This window comes from Protopterus annectens, chromosome 9.part0 (genome assembly GCF_019279795.1).
Source record: "Protopterus annectens isolate FY-2018-M chromosome 9.part0, PAN1.0, whole genome shotgun sequence".
In the NCBI taxonomy this organism is placed as follows: Eukaryota; Metazoa; Chordata; order Ceratodontiformes; family Protopteridae; genus Protopterus; species Protopterus annectens.
The window spans coordinates 621044651-621066001 of record NC_056743.1 but is presented as its reverse complement, the minus strand read 5'-3'; the positions used below and the strand labels follow the sequence as shown (position 1 = coordinate 621066001).

General features: G+C 40.0%; 1 protein-coding gene across 5 annotated transcripts in view; it reads right to left on the bottom strand.

Moving 5' to 3' along the window:
* Positions 1-21351, bottom strand: part of LOC122811371 (tenascin-like) — a 641082-nt gene that overhangs the window by 138553 nt on the left and 481178 nt on the right. For 3 of the 5 annotated variants that reach the window (XM_044083170.1, XM_044083173.1, XM_044083175.1), the window contains one exon: positions 11985-12278. The exons of the other annotated variants lie outside the window; for them this stretch is intronic. In XM_044083170.1, coding sequence (XP_043939105.1) covers positions 11985-12278 — 294 coding nt within the window. The remainder of the gene's footprint in view (positions 1-11984; positions 12279-21351) is intronic. 5 annotated transcript variants of the gene reach the window in all.

The window sequence follows — 21351 nt, the reverse complement described above, 5'->3', positions numbered from 1 at the left end:
GACTGCAAACTGGGTGCCATAATCGACTCGCCGACTAACACAAGCATCCTCCAAAAGGGTCTCACAGAGACGGATAACTGGTGCCAGAGCCATGGCCTAAAGCTAAATGCCAAAAAGTGCATAGTCACCCCCTTTGGGAAAAACAAAGTGCCCACAAATTACCACATAGGTGGTAATCCATTAAGTATGGAAGAAGTAATTAGGGATTTGGGGACCCAAGTAGATAACAATCTCTCCTCTGACAATCATGTTGCCAAAGTGGTTAGAAAGACCTTCTATATAGCCCACCTTATCATGAAAGGGTTCACATCTAGATCAAGAGAGGTCATTGTGCCCCTCTACTCATCACTCATCAGGCCCATAATTGAATACAATGCCCCATTTGGGATGTACCTTACCCGACACCTGCAGCAACTGGAAAGACCCCAAAAGTACCTCACCAAGAGGATCAAGGGACTCAAACAGATTCCCTATGCAGTTAGGCTAAAGAAACTCCAGCTCTACTCAGTTGCTTACCGCCTACTCAGAGGTGATCTGTGCCTGACGTATAAAGCCATGTCCAAACCAGAATTAATGGACATGCTCCACCTCAGGAAATCCAAGTCCCTTAGAGCCACACACTCCAGGGGCTTAACCCTCCACACAGAAATAAATAGGACATGCTGGAGGGACAGATTCATATCCCAGAGGCTCCCCTCACTCTGGAACAAAATCCCAATCCATGTTAGGCAGAGCCCCTCAATGACCCTCTTCAAGAGAAATCTTGACGAGTGGATGGGAGATCGTAGGTTTACCCCTGGGATCTCTTCTGTGTCCCTACTAGACAGAGGCACAGTAAACTAACCTTAAAAGGGCTATCTTCTGTGACCTACTATACAGAGGCACAGTCAACTAATCTAAAAGGGTGGCGAAAGCCAAACACTCTCTGGCTAGGCTTATAAATGCCCTAGGGCAGATAGCCTAGTATCAACCTATGAACCTATATAAAATGCCTCAGCCTACCAATCCTACACTTAGAAAATTCATGATATGTAAATACCGAAGGTGCAATATAGGAGTGATGGAGTCCATCATTTGTTTATAGTGACCATAAACAACTACCCCCTGCTTATTTGGTTATCTCACATACAGCGATGTGGATTTGGCTAAGGGGGGAGTAAGTGGTAATACACACAAGTTATGGTCGACAACCTGTGGACACAATTATGTGTGATGATGGGAGGTATATGTTTGCATGGGGGAGCTAAACTTTGGAGTGCCTACTTTCAATGTATAAGGTATTGGGACTGAAAATTCAATGAAAAAAATGACAAAAGTTAGGCATCTTTTTTTTTCAGATTTTAGCACAGCACAGTGCATATGTCCTCCCAGCGGTTGGGTGGGCGTTCGAAATTCATCCGTAAATGGGTGTGCCTTCGTTGAAGGTTGAACGTCGAGCTGGCACCTTGACATTTGTCAAAATCTACTGCCAATCATTAGCGGACCGGAGTTCCGCTGTGGCGACCCCTAACCGGGAAAAGCCGAAAGACAACAACAACAGTGCATATCCTTGAATAATGCAGTGTTTGCAATCCGTGTTTTTCATTTCATTACTAAAACTAACACTCAATGTTGTAGAATTTTAAACTGTTTCTATTATATCTTGTCATACAGGTTTTCAAATTACTCTTACATTGTATTTTGTAACAGTTAATGCAAAGTTAAGAACGTTTTTCCTGCTAAAATGTCACAAGATTGTGCCATGTCTTTTTTCAGCAAGACACAAATGCCAGAATCAGAACAGACCTGGGAAAATTGTACAGAAGGTAACTTGTTCTGCTGCCTTAATCTGCTGCTAAGGTTTAGCAACTTGTGTCAAAGGAACATGAGTTTAAAATTATTATATAAAGCTGGCAATATATCATGGCACCCTATTGAAATGTTGGCACCAGAAATGCAGAGTGCTGACAATAAAAAAAAGGACCAAAAACACAAAAGAAGAGCAAATCTTAAAAAAAATTGTTAGTTTCCTTTAAACTTTAATTTATTTATTTTTTGCAGAATGGTGGGTCACCATTGCACTCCTTCATGTAGGGGGGGAGCCCCCCATACCCCTTATATATTCCAACTCTGAGATTATCAGACCCTAGAGAGCATCTCAGACTTAGTATATGGAAGTCTGATCTTTTGGCCATCCAGTCTTGCATTTTGGGACTCACTCTAGCCGGTCCCAACATTTCAAATGGTTACCATATAATCGTATATCATAGTGCAGTGAAATTACACAGTACCTATATATGTCAATCATCAGGTCTTTTTAATAAATTCTAAAATATTATTTTTGAGATGGCATAGGTTAAAAGTCAAACATTCACAGTTCATAGTAGTAGTAGGTAGCAAATATGGAGAGACACAGCTTAGTTTCCGTGGTTTGGCCACAAATACAGATTCTCCAATGTTGCATTCTGACTGGCCAGAAAATGCCCTGTACCTGAAAAGGTGGAATAAAAATAAAATCATGAAAATGGTTGATGTGTCAGCTTTTTCTCTTCACTGTGTAGCCTATGGACAAAAAAAGAATTAGTTGCTTGGGGACAGAAAATGAAATGCAGCTCTCTGTTTTAACACATCAATAGTGTGCTTAAAGATGTTAGTGGTTATGAATGCAATTAGTCACCTAGAAAGAAAGAGAGTAATGTTAGAAATGAGTCTTAAGTATGTGCAGATAGTCTCTGCAGAGCACAGATTTTGGTTTCCCAGTGAGCTACCATGCCACACACCTCTACAGTGGCCATATAAACCACTTTATAAACCTGCCAAAGGTTATACAGTATGATAACACTGTTACTTTATATTATATCATACTCTAACATCATTTATACTGTATTGTTAACTGCTGTGCAGCATTGTAATGTTACTCCATACTGAACCATATAGACACTGGCTTCTGCTAACATAGTTTGTTGGATTGTACTCTGAGCAACAAGAATCTGAGAAGTCGGTTGGTCAGACTTGGCAGCCCTTGCTGGCTGTGATGGTACTCTTTACTATTGCCATGGGTGGAAACACAGTGCTTGCATTTGTTTTGTATTTCATTTTTTTGTGTAATGTGTATAGCACCCTCTTTATCTTAGGATAGCATGATGCCTTGGGTGTTTAAGGCACTTGGCTTCACCTCATATCACACAGTGTGTTGAGGTGTGGTAGAATCCTATGACATAGCACATTCTGTTAATTGTTACTCTGTACTAACATGTACTGTAGTTATTGATATACTCCTTCACAGTGCTATACCACAGTGTTACGCAGTATATAGAAAGCAGCAAACACTGAAGTTGCCAAATGCTACTATATCAGGGGATTGAATATGACATTCCTAGTGTAGCACAACAGTATTTGTACATTTTATGATACACCACATAAATGGATGCCTAACATTATATTGCTTTAACATCATACCATTTCAGTTGCTATGGTGTACTTGCTTGTAATGTGACTAGTAACAAAAATAATTAATGTACTACACATTGTAATGCAATATATAGGAATGTGTAAAGTATTACATATATGTGGGTGTTATTTTAACAAGTAAATCACTTTGTCTTATGAAGAATGCTGAGTTTACTTGTTATGGCATGTACTTCCCACCCCAGAGAGTTTTAAGTACAAAGACATAAACAGTCGTTAAGCTTAAATCCTACATTCAGAGCACACCATTAAGAGTACATCCTGTCTTCTCCACCTTCAAAAAGAGATTTATTGTTATACAATTTTTATTTTAAGAAAAATATTTCATATTTTGAATAAATAAATAAACTTTTATTGCATTGTTTTCTTTCACGGGCGAAGTATGGTAGCTGTATGTAACAAATCCCTTCACTGAGTTTGTGCACATTTGTGTTATTTGTGCAGTGTGGCATCTGTGCACTTTACATTGCTGTCCCTGTTTTTAATGATATAATATGGATTTCATTGGTGTTAGTGCTTCAGTAAGCTGCATTATGCAGTGGAACATAGTTTGTTGTTTTTAAAAGATATTTGTTGCTTACTATGGATTATGAACTGGCTACAACTTTTGTAATTGCAGCAAGCCCTGTTGTATGGGTGTTTCAGATGGATTCCCTGTTTCAGGAATCTGGCTGACTGAATGGACCTCCTTAATGATAAACAGTTCAATATTTTATAACCGTAAGAAACATGTTTCTGCCATTCTGATTCTTTGAAGAAGGTAGCCGTCCTCAACTATTGTATAACATGTAATAAAATTTCTCCATGGCTGAGCCAGATCACAAGCTGAAGTTTAAGACTTTACATCTCACATGAGAAATATCATTTAAGCAATGACTAATGGGTATGTGGAGGGGTTATGTATTTTATACAAAGCAGGCTCAAGTCATGCTTTGACTTAAATTAAGCTAGAGGGGGCAAATCATTTGAGACTCGCACAACTGGGGTTTGCTAATGGCCATGGTTTTAGGCATTTTTAGGGTCTTAATGTTAAGGTTTAATTCCCTGGATGGATGTTTTGACATGGAAATTGCCCTCCGTTTGTTACAAATAGCCACCTACTACCCATCTCTTTTTGTGACAAATGGCCATCTACTACTACTTTCTATTACAAATGGCCACCTACTGCTAGTACTACTGCCCAGAAGTGTATCCTAATTTCACCCATGTGTAAATATATTGTCCTTAAACACCCTTAATCCAGTAGAACTGGAAACTGATTCAAAAATTTTAAAGGAGAATTGTTTAAACAGAACTCAAATGAGAGTAAAAGCCTTGGCACTGACTGCAGTCTGAGTACAAGTGGGTGGTGTACAGATGATACAGTGATGGGCATGGGGCAGTAACACCGAGCATTAAAACAAAACCATGTATTCCATGAGAGAAAGCTGCAACTGTGGAACTCTAAGAGGCAAGGGAATGTGGCTGGGTGGGTTTACATTTCAATGCAAGGGGTCTGGGTATCATGATGCTGGGAAACTGCTAGTAATGATGCAGGATAGAAAGGGTGGACAATGCTATTATCATAGAAGCATGGGTCAGTGACAAAAAGGCTGGGACATAAGGCTGCCTGGGTATAGTTTGTACAGAACGGGGGAGTAGAAGGAATAGCAGTCTGCATAAATGAGAGGAAGAGCAGGAGGAGGAACACCAAATCAGGAAAGGGTAAGCATGCAGCTGGGGCTAAAAGCTGTGTCAAGTGCCCTGGCAGTGAAGGCATCAGAAGCAGAGGAGAGCTGGTGAAGTGACTCAGTACATCAATATCAAGGGCAGAGGATGAAGGACTGGGAAAGAAAGAGGGACACTAAATCTATGGGGTAGAAGAAGAGTGCGGTACTTACTGGGGTACTGGGAGTCAACATCTTCCAGGAGCAGACACGGAGATTTGAACTCATGTCTAGAAATGAAGTGGCGTTCAATTCTATGTCTTGTGCTATGAATAATTTAACCAAAAGATGCACCACTGAACCAGAATGGATAGAATTTTAGCTGATGTCCTAACTGGTAAAAAGTAAGTCATGGACATCCAGTTTAAGGCAATATTTGCCATCAGTGATCATCCTACTGTATGGTTTATTGTAGGGAAGTGGCGAAAATACAAAGACAATGGTATGAGATATTGGAAGAATGGATTATGTTTTGTTGGGTAAGTGTTCAAAGATAGGCTAGGGGTCTAGAAGCAAACTGAGACAGTAAACAAGTCATGGAAATGGGACAGCAATGGAGTACTTTGAGCAATAGATAAAGGTATAAGAAGGAAGGAAAAAGATAAAAAGGCAAAGTACTGGAATACTACAGAAAGATCTGTTGGATAAAGGAAAAGAAATACCTGCAGGGGGGGTTCTCACTTGAAAGCAGCAGTGATGGGGGACAGGATAATGGTGCACAAGACTGTGGAAAGGGAGGTTAAGAAGGTCATTCTGAACAGAGAAGATGTGGGGGATACGGGCAACAGACTGTTGTAGGGACTAACTATTCCCTGAATCTCCAACGATGCTTTTTCACAGAAAGGGTTGTAGTCCCATGGAATGAATGACTGGAACAGATGGTGGAGAGGAAATCCGCAGACACATTAAAGATGGCATAGGACAGGTGAAAAAAGGTAAGGAGGGAAGGTAATAACGGACAAGGTACATTAGTACGCCCCTTACAAATAGGCAGGCTAAGACTTCTCTTCTTCTGCCATCAGGCAAGCATAAGCCAAAGGGAAAATGTTTGAAATGTGTTCGTGTTTTGTCTGTTAGAAACTAGAGCTGTAATATAATTTTCTTACGTTTTTAATTTTGTCAGTTTACTACAGCATATGTATAATGCCTTCAGGTTCACTCTGTTATAGGATTGTAAACACGATTCTTCTTCTTTTTTTTATTTTAATTTAGTTCTAACATCCTGTTGGATAGTTAGATCTTTTTCATGGAAAATTCTGCATTTGTCGGAGTGAAAGAGTTGATATTTAGCAAACCCATTCACATGCCGTGCCAGTTAGCCTGTGGAAAATCAGGATAAAGTGACAACTGCCTAGGCCGTTGTATAAGGTATCATTAACAAGGCAAATGTAGTACAATAGCGGTTTACTGCCTCTACAGTCTTATTTTGGGATAGAAGTAGGGACACCATATAAAAATGCTTAAGAAGCCATGTAAGCAGAGTTCGGGGTTTTTTGTTTAAACAAAGTTTACAACACGACAAGTGAAATGAATACACAAATAGAGCCACATTTTAAATAATGTTAATACAATGCAGAAATGTTATAAGTTGCAACAATCTTGTCCTGTGGTTTATATTTTCTAGTTACTACTTTTCTTTTTCTAAATGTTTGCTTTTTGTCACCATCTGCTGTTTCCTACTATAATTACTGTGCATTTTCTCAGCTGTATGGGAAAGTGAGCTTACTGCATTCTGTGAGTGTTTGTTTGCTGACGGCAGACATTTTATGACAGGGTAAGGAGGACAGAAGACGTAAAGTATTTTCACCTGGTTACCTATGAAAAGCAGTCCACTGCAGGATACTGGACTTATCAGCCAAATGACCAAAAGGGAATACTTTGGTGATGGTTGTTCCCTTCAAGTCTGTTGAATGATACCCATTTCCTGTTGGAGGTACTGCCCTATAGCGTTCTAGTGGACAGTGGCATGGTGGCAGTTCTAGAGGTACATTACTGACTGCCAGCATCTAAATTTACAGGTACATGCTCAGACAGTGAGAGGGACGTATGGTAGCTGTGAAGATTGGAGGAAGATGGGTGAAAGCTCCCAGCCTAGTCAAATAGAATTTGATACATTTATTTATTTATTATTTATTTTACATTTGTTGACCGGGCTAGTCCAACTGGATATATGTCCATTTTCAGTGGAGGCCCGAGGAGAAAAGCTCCAACAAACACAAAAAAACACAGTATCATTTATAATACGAGACATTTACAAATACACCTAAATTTACAGATACTCATCTCATTCATTACAGTTTGTTGCATTTCAGTAAACAGGAATCATGGTACATTTCAGCTATGGTTAGCCATTCAAGAAAATGTCCTAATAAAAATTTTGTATAAGAGAATACTTTGTATTTAGAGAGACTAGACACAGTGTAGTTTAAGAGAATAAATCTAGACACAGAGTAGTTGAGGAGGAAAAATCTATAATAGAATATATAGTAGGTTACAAGTAGTCTGGGATAAGCAGAGCTAAGTTTAATCAGATGGATAGATGCCTAGTCAGGTTTAGTACAGGGGCACAACCAGTGTCTTGTAAGGTAGAGTTTCAGTCTATTTTTGAAGAGTGATAGAGAGGGAAGAGAGGAAAGGTCACTGGGGAGAAGATTCCAAGTTTTTCCAACAGCATTAGAGAAGAGAGATTCACCAGCCTTGTTGTTAGGTTTAGAGGTATGTAGAAGCGTTTTGTGTGAGGAATGTAGTGATTTCAGATTTGTATATGGGGTGATGAGGGTAGATAGAATAGGAGTAATGAATGGTTTATAGAAAGTTTTATGGGTAATGGTTAGTTGATGGAATTTAATCACATTTTGTAGTTCAAGCCATCCTAGCTGCTTTATATTTATGCAGTGGTGGGTTCTGTAAGGGTTTCCTGTTGCAAATCTAGCGATGTTATTGTAGGAAGTTTCCAGTTTGCTGAGGTTATTTTTTGAAAGGTTAGTAAAAATAGGTGAGGCATAGAGGAGAGTAGAGATTAGATGAGTGTGAGCTATGGTTGTTCTAGCTGTGGGGGAAAGGTAAGGTTTAATCCTATAGAGGGAGCCAAGTTTTTGGTTGACAGTTTTTATTGTATTGTTGTTATGGGTGTCAAAGTTCATATTGTTATCTATGGTGATACCCAATAGTTTGGTGGTTGGCTCGGGTGATATAATGGTACCATTGGTGGATGCAACTGAGAAATCAAGTGGAGAGGACTTGTGAGTCGGATTAAAGAGGAGGAGTTTCATTTTTTTGGGGGTTCAGAAGAAGGCAACACTGTGTAAACCATTGTTCAACTGTGTTAAATGTCTTCTGGTTAAGAGAGAGGAGTTCATATGTGGATTTGGCTGAGCATATTAGTGTGGAGTCATCAGCATATTGTATGCATGTGGCTTGGGGGATGGCTAGATGAAGGTCGTTAATAAATATTGAGAAGAGGAGAGGTCCTAGTATGGACCCTTGAGGGACACGTAGGGTAACTGGTTGAAGGGTAGAAAGAGTCTTATGCCAAATTACTGCCTGTTGTCTTTTGTCTAGGTAGGAATGGAACCATTTTATGGTAGGTGCATCTAAAGATAGGGATTTGAGTATGTTGATGAGAATCTGATGATTGACCATGTCAAATGCTTTGGACAGGTCAATGAATAGTGCTGAAGAAATGTTATTAAGGTTATGTTTTTTGTTTATGCAATCTGTATAGGAAAGAAGGGCGGTGGTGGTGCTATGTGAGGGTCTGAAACCATGTTGACAGCTGGAAAGTAAGTTATTTTGAGTTAAGTGGTCAAGTAATTGCCTATGGATACATTTCTTCATGATCTTTGCCAAGGGTGAAAGAAGGGCAATAGGGCGGTAGTTGGAGAGCTCATAGGAGTGTCCACCTTTATGGAGGGGGATAATATGAGAGACTTTCCATAAGCTAGGTATGTGACCTTCAGTAATAGTCCTATTGATCAGAATGGAAATAGGATAATCTATAGCTTTGGCTGATAGCCTTAGGAAATCAGCAGGTAGTTGTTGATCTGCTGAGGGAGAGCATGGTTTTAGTTTTTGTATGAGGGTTAGAATATATGTAGTTGGTACAGGTTTCAAGTGAAACGGTGGGGGTGAGGTAGAGTTATAAGAAGGCAGAGTAAAGCTATTAGGTGATAACTGACTAGCTAGTGTTTGGATAGTATTAGTAAAGAAGGTATTAATTGTATTAGCTGTATTCATGGGATAAGTATGGTCAGTATTTTGAGGGTTAGGTGTGGTGGAATGACCTGGGTGGAGTAATTGATTAATGCTAGTCCAGAATTTTTGAGGGTTGTTTTGATTAGTTTGTTGGAATTGTTGGTAGTAATTTCTTTTATCAGAGAGTATAGCTTTCTTAGTGTCATTTCTTAACTGTCTAAAGGTTTGTTGGTCAACTCTATCAACTGTATAAATAAATGTAAAATACAGGCTTGTGTTTTTAAATGAAAGAAAACACTGTAAAATGTGAACATCAAGATTGTTGCAACATTGCAACATTGCCATCTGCTGTAAGCAATACCAAGCCAAGGATTTCAAATGTGCCTGTTGAAGTTGGAAAGATGTTATGAATCTCTTTGATGTTTTACAATTTGGCTCCAGTGGGTCTGGATGAAGGTTTCATGCCCATTGTTTTAAGGTTAAAGTTAAGGGCCAGAATTTACATGTAGAAGGTGCTTTATTGCTCTGGTTTCTGCTAGAGTGTATATGTGAAATGCCTTGTATTGTTGTAGTTTCCTGAACAGGTGTTAGCTTGCTAAATAATGCAGTTTGTGGCCTGAGAATACCTAAGTGTCAAAATGATGTAATTTGGGAGGGCCTCAGCAGAGCTGTTGGTTAGTGTTTAAAAACTATTGTTCAGTTAGAGACTGGGAACACTTTGATCTTGGCCATCTAACCCAGCACTGCTTGCTCTTTATGTATGTAAGTAAGATTATAGCACTGTGTTTTCTCTTAAGATTATCTAAAGATTAGAAAGCTAGATTGTGTTTTTCTTTGACATCAGACCTGTTCCTACTGTATTGTTTTAAGTTTCTGTGTGATCTCCGAACTCTTAGATATCTCTGTGGTGCAGTAGTATTGTCTTGTGTTTTAATTATTTATTGTTAAATATTTTAAAAACCTTTACCTGTGGCTGGTTTATGTAGAAATAATTTAACCTCTAAAGTACATTACATATTTACAGATTGTACTGTCTAAGTCACTCCAAATTAAGCCTTGACTGTTATAGCCTTGATTATTAGTCATATTATATAAATATGATAAATAGTTACTTAAGGATCTGATATTAGCTTTAAGGATAGCTGGGTGGTATTGGAATTACGTTGGGTGGTCGAGGGTAGGGGGGGAGGGGGGGAGGACCACCAGTGCCAGCCTTTTCCCAGTCCCAGCCAGGTCTGTGGTGTGGTCTGTGTGTGTGTGTGTGTGTGTGTGTGTGTGTGTGTGTGCTGTGTTTGCACGGGACACGAAGCACTGGTTGACAGGAGCAGAGGGGGAGAGCTTGCCAGCTGAGCTAGAGACCTGACTGCTGGACCTGTGCCTGTGGGGGGGGTACTGGGGGACTGACTGAGCAAGGAGCAACCAGCCCCCACTGACTCTGTGATCTCTCTTGCACTTAAATTGTACTTTACTGTACTGTGTGTTTTTATTATCCCCTCCTCCTAGAGACGACTCAGCTGGTGTTAGTGATGAGGATTGAGGCTCCTTGATTGCTGGGCCAGGGCATGGGCATCACAGTAGCCATAATTTAATTGACATTGAAAATGTATTAGATGAGCTGAGAAGTACACTTGGCATAAAACGGTTCTGTTGCTGCAAGACACTAAGTCATTTAGGTATATAGCTGTTAACTGTGGCAGATTTTCCTATTGACTCAGACTAATTTCAATTCACTTTAATTTGATTACATACATACATATTGTAAAGTAACTCCACATTTATTGCATGGTTCTGACACTTCTGCCCTATTATTGTGTAACTGGAATTTATGAAATAATGTATATCTATGCAACACAAATAGACTGCTACCTATGATGTATGAATCATGGTTGTCATTCTACACGTTCATTGAAACAGCATCGCACTGCAAATTAATTCCACCATTTATTCTTAAATTGTACTTTGCTTAGTTAAGAAATGATAATGTCTCTCATAAAACTTGATTGAAAAACTTAAAAGTGATATATTGGCATGGAACAGCGCACATATTTTCACATTACATAACCAAGGCTGAATAAACGTAAAAGTGTAAGTAGCACTCATGCTGTATTCAGTGAGTGACAATGTCTTTCTGATCAGCTCTTGAAAACAGACATGCATTCACCACCAAAGGTCAGTTGACAATGAGATGAGAATAGATAACAAAGCCTTGATTGGATGTTTCAGCCTCAAAATACAGACTCTCCAGTGCTGCATTTTGAAAAAGACAGAGCAAACGGTACCTATATAGATGGAACTGAGAGAAGCAAAGCCATGGATAAAAGCAAACCATATGAGTGTTGGCAGTGCTTTTAAGATACCTAGTTACCATACACAAATTAGTAATGTAGGATGAAATATGAAGCACACCAAGCATTACTGGTCCCTTTAAGTAATGCCTTGACTGTTTGCCCTCTTCATAAGTCTGAATAAGTTGCCTCTAACTTTCAAATGCTAAAGAAATGTTACAGTTCCCTGAAGCAGTGAAATGGAATAAATGGAACATGAGAATGATGTTTTTAGGTGGTATGAACAGTGGCAGATTGAAAGGAGAGCTAAGAAAGGAGAATCCTGTAAAAGAAGTGAGATTATCTATCTTACTTGTAATAGCAGCAGCCTTCTGGGGCACACTGCGTTTGCCTCGGTGCACCCCATACAAGGTGACGTTGTATTTGGTACTGGGCTGCAAACCTTTGATGACTGTTGTGCGAAGGTTACCAGGTACCTTCTTCTGCTGGGATGCTGAGATGCCTGCTGAGTCCCTGTACAAGACAATAAAGGAGTCAAATGCCCTGACCTGGGCCATCCATCGAACATGGAAGGAGTCCTCAGTTACGTCTGAGATGCTGAGGTGACCAAATTTTTCAACCCTTTCATGAGCTATAGCTGAAGAAGCTGAGAATGTAATGATGTAATTGAAAAAAAAAACTGTTCATTATCATTAAATTTTGTTTCTTGTATTTATTTTAAAATATCTGTCTTCAAAGAATAAACAATTAATTGCAATCTGTTAAATCAATTTGTCTTGTTCTGCCTTCTGTAGAAAGGCACATACCATGTCTTTTGCGTTATGTCCCCAGACCAGTCAACACAGGGGCTGGAAATGCATTAGACCTTGTAAATCAGCTAGAAGTGTTAACTTCAGACTCATAGTTACTCATTAAGCTATAACGTGGAGTATAACAGACAAAGGTTACATTGATTCTGGTACATGTACCTGATTCATTTTTAAGGGAATTCTGATTGATCAAGCGTGTTTCATCAAACACATTTGAATCTACAAACCTGGGTGAAGTGAGGGAAAAGCACATTATAACCCCTTGCAGTAGGTTCACTCCTTGCACCCCTTTAACTAATATATCCTACTACAAGGCTACGCATTCTGGGGGTAAACTAAATACTTTAGATTCACACCAATCCAGTGATCTGGTCACAAGAAAGTGGAATTTTCATAAAACCAAATTGAGAATTCAGTTGAAAACTAATTACATTACATTATATAGCTGTGATGGCAAAAAAGACAGGTAGCCTTTATAGTCTGACCTATTTCTGTACCTAGTATTTCTAATTCCCATTCTGTGTTCCTTCTCTTAATTGACTACCTGTTTCAAATGTTCTTGAAATTCTGTTTGATGTTGCAGTCCACTAACTGCCCAGGTAACTTGTTTCATTTCTTCACTACTTTTTCCATGAAAAATACTTTCCAACGCTTAGTTTGAACTCCATGCACTTAATCTGAGAACCTGCCTTCAATTCTCTGTGCCCTGTCCCTATCGTTGTCTTTTGCCCTCAGCTGTACACTATCACACTGCTCCCCAAGTACCTGCAATGCTTGCAGGAGTGGCAAGCCCCCTCCTTAACTCCCAGTGGTTGGCTCTCCCCCTTCCCTCACTTGTATATAAACATTTGATATCACACTAACTCAAAGAAATAGAAATTACTTTAAGATGCATTTTTTTCAGTTTTGTTCTTTCTGTCCATCAATTCAATTGTAATCCATGCACTTACACTAAAAGCACAGCATGCATCTCTTTTTGCAAAGTCGAGGTAATTCCCATAAACTATCTTTATACTTCCTGTTCTCATTTCATTTAATACTCTAGTATCTTTATCCTTGTATGGGCAACATAACTGAATATATTACTCTAGCCCAGCGCTGTCGTGAATAGGGGCTATAAACTGTGTTAGTATTACCTCACTGTCCTTGTAGCACATTCACTGCGGGATATAGCCCTCCACATTAACAGTCTTGGTTGCAAATAGCTTGTGTTGCACATGTTCCCTTTTTTTTTCTATTTTTTTAATGTTACTTATACATCAAGATCTTTTCTCTTGAGCTAAGTTTTTTGTAGCCACTCCTACTAAATTAAACTTCACCTTTGGGATTATTAGATCCCATATGAAGTACTTTTCGCTTCTCCGCAATAAACATTAGATGCAACTTCTCAGCCATCTATGTCAGTTTCCTCAATTCCCATTAAATATTTTCTCTCCTTTTTAGACTACATCTTCTGTTTTACTATCATCATCAGCTATTTGATGAAGATGAAGACAATGATAGTAGAACAGTACTTTCTATGATGTTTAATAAAAGGTGCTGACAAGTACTGTTCCCATGACCAATCCCAGTGGAAACCCAGAAATCATTTGGTTTCCTTTCATATAGTTCCTCTAACCACTACTTTTTCATTCTACTACATTTATTTGAGATTGCATTTCTTTTCCATGAAATCCACAAATGCAATAGCTGGAATAAGCATGTGCTCATTTTTAAAAAGATTTAAACACTATCCAACCGAACACATCCAGCAGCATTGCTTGTAGGAGGGCAAGCCCCCCCCCCCTTCCCTTATGTATAGTAATTTGATATGACACTAACTCAGAAAGAAGAAAATGTACTTTAAGATGGATTTTTCTGTGTTGCTCTTTCTCTACATTAATTCAACCCTAATCCATGCACTTGCACTAAAAACACAGCGATTTCAACATTCAAACATAATATGCCCAAGCAAAAGCCACATGAGCAAACACACTCAGTCTCTTCCCTAGGAGGACATAAGTACAGCCATAGCTTCTCTACTTCCCAAAGCCCGTTTATTATGTCTGTCAGTCTTCTCACCGAGACTGAATTAAACTTAAGGTTGACATCATCGACCAGGTTTCACTGTAACCATTTCATAATACGGAATCAGGATGGACTGACATGACATGCTTTCCATAATCCAGTCTCAGTACTTATCATGCAGGCTGCTGTTCCCTAGGAAACCAACTAGCTTTCCCCTCAGTATCTTGTCCATGGCTTTCCCTTCTACTTTGGTCAGGTTTATGGATCTGGAGTTTCTTGGGTCTCTACCACCTCCTCTGCTGTAGAGCGCCATGACAGTGACCACCTTCAGTCCTCTGGCACATTGTCACTGTGTAGTGACTTTGGGTAAAGATTGGAAAGGTAACCATTGGATGTGCTGCATTTCTATTTATAGACAAGTAAATCCTAAACGAATGTCGCTCATCTCTTCTTATAGTGCAAACACCTTTCAGACCAAGATCTACAGACCTTAATTTTAATAATTTATATAAAAAAAAAATCAAACCACAATTTTCAGGTTGTGTTGAAGCAAAGATATCTTAACAGGGAGATTGAATTCTAAAACGATCATACTGCCCTGTTAATGAAACGTATATTTTTGTAGGTGTTATCAGTGACATATATGTCTGCTGTGCATGGCTTTGATCACCTTATGATTCTCTGCTTACTGTTCTGTTTACAGCCCTTGCCTGTTTGGTAATCTGCTTGGCTTTGTCATGATGGAAAAGGGTGCTTTGGATTAAAGGTCCTAAATAAAAACACTGTGTTTACTACAATGCTTGAGTACCATTAGCTTGCAAAATGGTTTACCATGAAAATCACAAACGTAGATTATCTGCAGATGGAACACTTGAACGTTGGATTGTTCAATGTCCATCGTGCTGAGCATCTCCGTGTCGAAAGTTCATATCAGCAAATGCACTGCGCATTCGCTGATATGAACTCGAAGTACTGTCAGAGATCGTGGTACAGTGCAGTTTGGGAAATTCATCCATTTCCTCAATGTACTGCAATCTCAGAGTTGGGATATATAGTTAGCAGGGGGTGCAGGGGGGCTTGCCCCCTGCAAAAACTTGATCTTAGGTGTAGGAGTTTAGTGTTTTTATGCTCCTACACAGACACCATGTGATGTGTTCCATTTTAATGTTGAATCAGCTGAATTCATTCAGCTGATTCAACATTGTAATTTGTTGCATTTTTTTTTCGTGGTTGTGGTTTGGTATCTTACTTGGAAATTGTTTTGTTCATCGATATTATCATAGTAAACCTTGCAAAACACTTCCCTGCTGCCACTTGCTTGGGTTGGCAAGTGCCCTAACTCCCATCACCCCAGATTTCCTGCACAACTAGTAAGCTAACTATCTCATTGAATACCCTGACCCTAACCCTAAAAACTACTACTTCTCTCTCCCTAAACCTAAAATCCCCCTCCCCTCCCTAAAATACCTCCCACATTACCCTTCCCCACTTACCATTTATGCAACAATACTTTGATGGCATCCTACTGTTATGGCAGCTGTGTCCCTGAACTGACATTCGAGTTCAAGCACATACTCGATCAGGTGGCTGGACAGGGAATCATTTGCTCAAACCCCACACTGTGAGCTAGTGGAATTCTAGCAGCTGGGGCTTTAGCGGCTATAAGGGTCTTGTAAACACCTTGTTTGCCAAGGTGCCATTTTATTTTTAATGCATTCTGACAGACTGTAATCCTTAACTTGTTAAGACCAACATTGAACCATAGTACATAAAATATATTTATCAGGTCTGTAAAGCCGTTGTTTAGTTTGCATCATAGGTTAGAAAACATACTTTTTACAATGTGTAGTATATCATAACAAAAGAGACAGCTCCTAAAGACATGCAAGTGTGTGTGTGTGTGTGTGTGTGTGTGTGTGTGTGTGTGTGTGTGTGCATGCGCACACAAGTATATAAGGAGTTCAGACATCATCAATGTCATACATGTGTTGCAAGTTTCTGCATCCAGTAATAATGCTTCCTCATTTTCAGAATATCCATAAACTTTCTACAGTAACACAGTGCAACCTATTTTTATTAGTATATATATTACCTCTAGCAAAGAGGTGTGAATCCACGTGTAGCAAACATAGTGCTTCAAGACTACACGAATAGCCAAAAAATCTTTGATCGATCTACTGAGTCACTTAAGTTTAAAGTATAGCTTTGAGAAGTCATTCATAAATTGGGTAATCAAGTCAGAGAGAGAGAGACATGTTGCTTAGTACAAGCCTCTCATCTCTATATATCCCGTTAAAGGATGTTTGAGTGAAGTTAAAAGTAGTCCTAAAATAAAATTTGCTAATTAACGGGTCATGTTTAATCATTATAATCTGTTACTGGGACTGCTGACCTGACAAAAGACAGTAGCTCCCTGAAATGTGTGTTGTATAGACGTGTTTTTTTTTTCTTTTGCAGGAGACTACTGAGCAGTGCTTTCCTTGCCTATGGATTCTGAATGGCAGCTTCCCTCTATTTTACTACCTTCTTCTTTGGATCTTATGTCAACCAGGCAAACAAGCGATGAAGATAAGAGGAGATGGAACCCCAGTATAAGAAATGATTTGAGGAGCCTGTTTGGGTACAGAGAAGTAGTGTCCAGCACTTTCCTGTGTGCCTCAAATATAATTTTCATTCCTCCTCATCCAGGAACATACTCATAGGTGAGAGTCAGGCTATTCTTTCCTAAAGGTCTGTCTTACAGTGTGACCAGATGTTCCCTGCCTCCTTCAAGGGAAAGCAGATCACTTACTACTTGGTTTGTCCCACCTTTGCAAATTTTCCAGCACTCATACCCACTTCCAATAAATGGACCACCAGATAAAATATACACAGCATGTCAGCAACACACAGTGAGCAAGGACTCCTGCATGCTTGTGTCTCTGTAACATGCTTCATGGCTTCTCTAGGCTGCACTGCTCATAATTAAGAATTCACATTTTCTTAATAATCCTAGGCCACAATCTTATTTTCCTATGCATTTGCTGCTGACTCTATAATACCATCAGAGAGCACCTGATTGGTCTTCCAAGGAGAACAAGATAATGCTGTACCTGTTGGGTAGCTGGTTCACAGAGTAGCTGATTGGACCTCATCATAGGTTCATAGGTTGATACTAGGCTGTCTGCCCTAGGGCATTTATAAGCCTAGCCAGAGTGTGTTTGGCAGATTAGTTGACTGTGCCTCTGTATAGTAGGTCACAGAAGATAGTAGGGACACAGAAGAGATCCAAGATTTCTCTTGAAGAGGGATTTTGTTCCAGAGTGAGGGGGATATGAATCTGTCCCTCCAGCATGTCCTATTTATTTCTGTGCTGAGGTTTAAGTCCCTGGAGTGTGTGGCTCTAAGCGATTTGGATTTCCTGAGGTGGAGCATGTCCATTAATTCTGGTTTGGACATGGCTTCATCTGTTTGAGTCCTTGTCCATTTCATAAGGTGCATGCATGGTGATGTTGGTGAGTTCCTTACGGAGACTGTGGCATGCTCACTGATATTGGGCATGTTAGTAGCCTCACTAGTCTTGGGCATGCCAGTTGCTTTGCGAGGCTAATGGCACATCCAAGACCAGTGAGCAATGCAGGTGGCAGTATGATGATCTGTGGATTCATGATCCTGAAGATCTTTCAGTAGTGAGAAGTGAAGGTTAGGTAGAAAAAGCCCAAATGGTGAAGTAAGGAATTGAAGTTGCTACTATTTTTCAAAGTGTAATTTTAGCTTTTTTTTCTATCATTCAGATCTGTATTTCTAATAAAGGTTATTTCCTCTAATGTATACCAGGACATGCAAGGTGGGCTACTCTTTTTTTAATTCCTCCAAGTCTTTTGGGCTTCTAATGCCATGACTGGAGTGGACCCCAGTCCTAAGTCAGGTATGATTAGAGTTCATGAAATTAGTATTGTTTTAATCTTTGATGTTAGGCAAGAGTGCTCTTCTTAGCATCCACAATGTGCCTAGAATTGCCATTTTCTGTAATTCATATAGGGTTAAATGTGTTGGTAGCATCTCTAAGTACGACTGTAGATTCTTTTTTATTAGACCCAGTGCTCCTACTTCTACTGGAACTGTCTGGGTATCTTTCTTCCATGGTGTCCTCATTTCTGCCTATAAATCCTGATATTTTATGACTTTGTGAGCTACTGTGGGAGAATGCCTCTCTATCATACCTATTTCTTGTCTATCTTACTGGGCACTGCTGCATATTATGGGTTACTCTAAGGTTGCACTAAGAATTAGTTAGGAATCTGTAGTCTCCGTGTAGGGTATTTGCTATTTTGTACATACATGTGGGGCTGTAGCTTAGTTATGGTCTGCAGCCATGCTGTCCTACATCTGCTGCCAAGCATACCAGAGGCATTGTTAGGGTGAGTGAAGGGGATGACTGCCCTGGACAAAAGGTGTTAGAGGCACGATCGGCAGGTGCTGACATTGTGGAAGTGCAGTAGTAGCATTCAGAAGTGAATACCGATATTGCGTTTGTGGCTAGTACTAAAGAGCTGAAGTACTTTGTGTGTGGTAATGTATATTGTAACAAGTCTCTTGTTACAGTATCAAGCAACATACCACAGCTGCAAACAAAAGAAGGAAAAAAAAAACTTTTTTTGTCCATCCATAAGTCCAAGACAGAAGAGTTTTTATTTGCTGCTCTGAACTGTAGTTTTCCTATGAAGTCCTGTATCTCCCTTCCACCTGTGTCAAATGTCTGTTCTGTCCCTTGTGTCTCGCAACATGTGCAGAGTACAGACTTTCAGTATGGCAAGGTCAGTGTGAGAGTTACCAACTGTGCAGTAATATATTCTTTCAACCATGGCGAAGCACCTTTAGTAATGTTGTCATCCTCACTACGTGTCCCACTTGCAGGTCCTGAAGCCAAGGAGTCACAGGAACATCAGCCTGTAGCAGCTGAGAGGGTAGAGTGGTGTGGAAGGTGGGGAGTCACAGGAACATCAGCCTGTAGCAGCTGAGAGGGTAGAGTGGTGTGGAAGGTGGGGAGTCACAGGAACATCAGCCTGTAGCAGCTGAGAGGGTAGAGTGGTGTGCAAGGTGGAGAGTCACAGGAACATCAGCCTGTAGCAGCTGAGAGGGTAGAATGGTGTGGAAGGTGGGGAACATCAGCCTGTAGCAGCGGAGAGGGTAGAGTGGTGTGCAAGGTGGAGAGTCACAGGAACATCAGCCTGTAGCAGCTGAGAGGGTAGAGTGGTGTGGAAGGTGGGGAGTCACAGGAACATCAGCCTGTAGCAGCTGAGAGGGTAGAGTGGTGTGGAAGGTGGGGAGTCCAAAACTCTTCCAGGCAGGTAGCATGGCTCAACCGTGTTCTATAGCCTCATCATCAGTGTGGGTGGATATGTGGGAGGTGTTTGATAGTAACGCAGCCTGCTGGGTAGTTACCACCATTGCTCTGCCAGAGCACATAGCAGATATATTCAACCAGCCTCAGACAGCAGTCCCCTATCATTAAAGCCACCACAGCAGGGTGTAACCCATATCACCACACAGTCTGACTTATCTGAACCATCTTTTGGGTCTAATTGACACCTGTTTGTATCAGTTGTTAGCCAGCATGCTGTCCGTATCCCCCACTAATGTCTGGGTGTACCACCATCCTATTGTGCCACAGTCATCCCATTGTACACCACCAGTCCTCTCCATCACCATTTGCCCACCTTCTTCTTGTCTCGGCTGAGCTCATCTGTCTCTGTCCGTCTCTCTCCCTCCTCTTGTATGCACATCCATCCCTATTTGTCTGTACTATTTGTGTTTGTTCATGTATCTCCACAGATTACCATTTGTCAGCTTTTCTTTCCAACATCCCCTTCTCTCTAAACAAACACACACACAAATCTAAACACCTAAATATTGGCAGTTTAAATCTTGACAAAAAATATCTAAAGTTCAAAATATTAACAGTTAAAAATATCTAAACACAAAATTGTCAAAAACTAACCACAACCTAAACTAATGCTTTTGCAGGGGAGCAAATCCCCTTACGCCCCTTGCTAATTATATATGCAAACTCTGAGGTCGCACAACAGGGGGAAAGGGCATGTACCCTTTGTGGTGTAACTTCAGATTTGTGTTTAGATATTTTTAGCTGTTGATATTTTCTTGCCATACAGCCATACATATATGGCTCCCATATTCTTTATTCAACTTTTATTTCTTCATAAATTGAAGTGCATGGACATTTTTCTGAATGTTTGACCGACAATCTGTGTTGCTGAATGCCCGTACTATCAAAAGAGGTAAGCAGGTTTATAGTAGAGTTGGGAGTGTGCATCCATGTGTTTTGTTTAAAGGCTAAGGTTAGAGTTAGGTTTAGGTAAGGGGCTAGATTTACTATATGTGTGTGAAGTTTTCAGGCTAAGATTAGAGTTAGGGTTGAGTAAGGGAATGTTTACATGTCAAAGGTTTCTGAGCTGTCTTGTGCAGTGGTAGCATTACTGAAAAGGTTTTTTAAGGTAAGGAGTAAGGTTGGGTTTGCATGCATTACTAAAGTGGTGCACTCAAAGACCTCCGTCCATCTAAGTAATGCATCCTGACCCTACCCCTGCCCCTCCCCCAACCCTAATTCAATACCCTACCTTAGGGAAAAAACCTTTCTGAAGCAGTACCGCTATTCAGACAAGTTAGGTCTCAGTATTACACAATGTGTTTGGGTTTATGATCACAAAAGAACATTGTTTTCTTTTTGCAGACTTTGGGAAGTTTGGTGTTTTGGGTTTTCACTAATGTGAATGTTAGAATTTTTTTTTTTTGCTGATCTTATGTGATTGGAATTTTGAAAATGTGACCCTAATTATTAATTGGAGTACTTATTTCTCCAAAATGTGACTTTCCTTCCCCAACTGCTTTTCATTTATGCTTTCC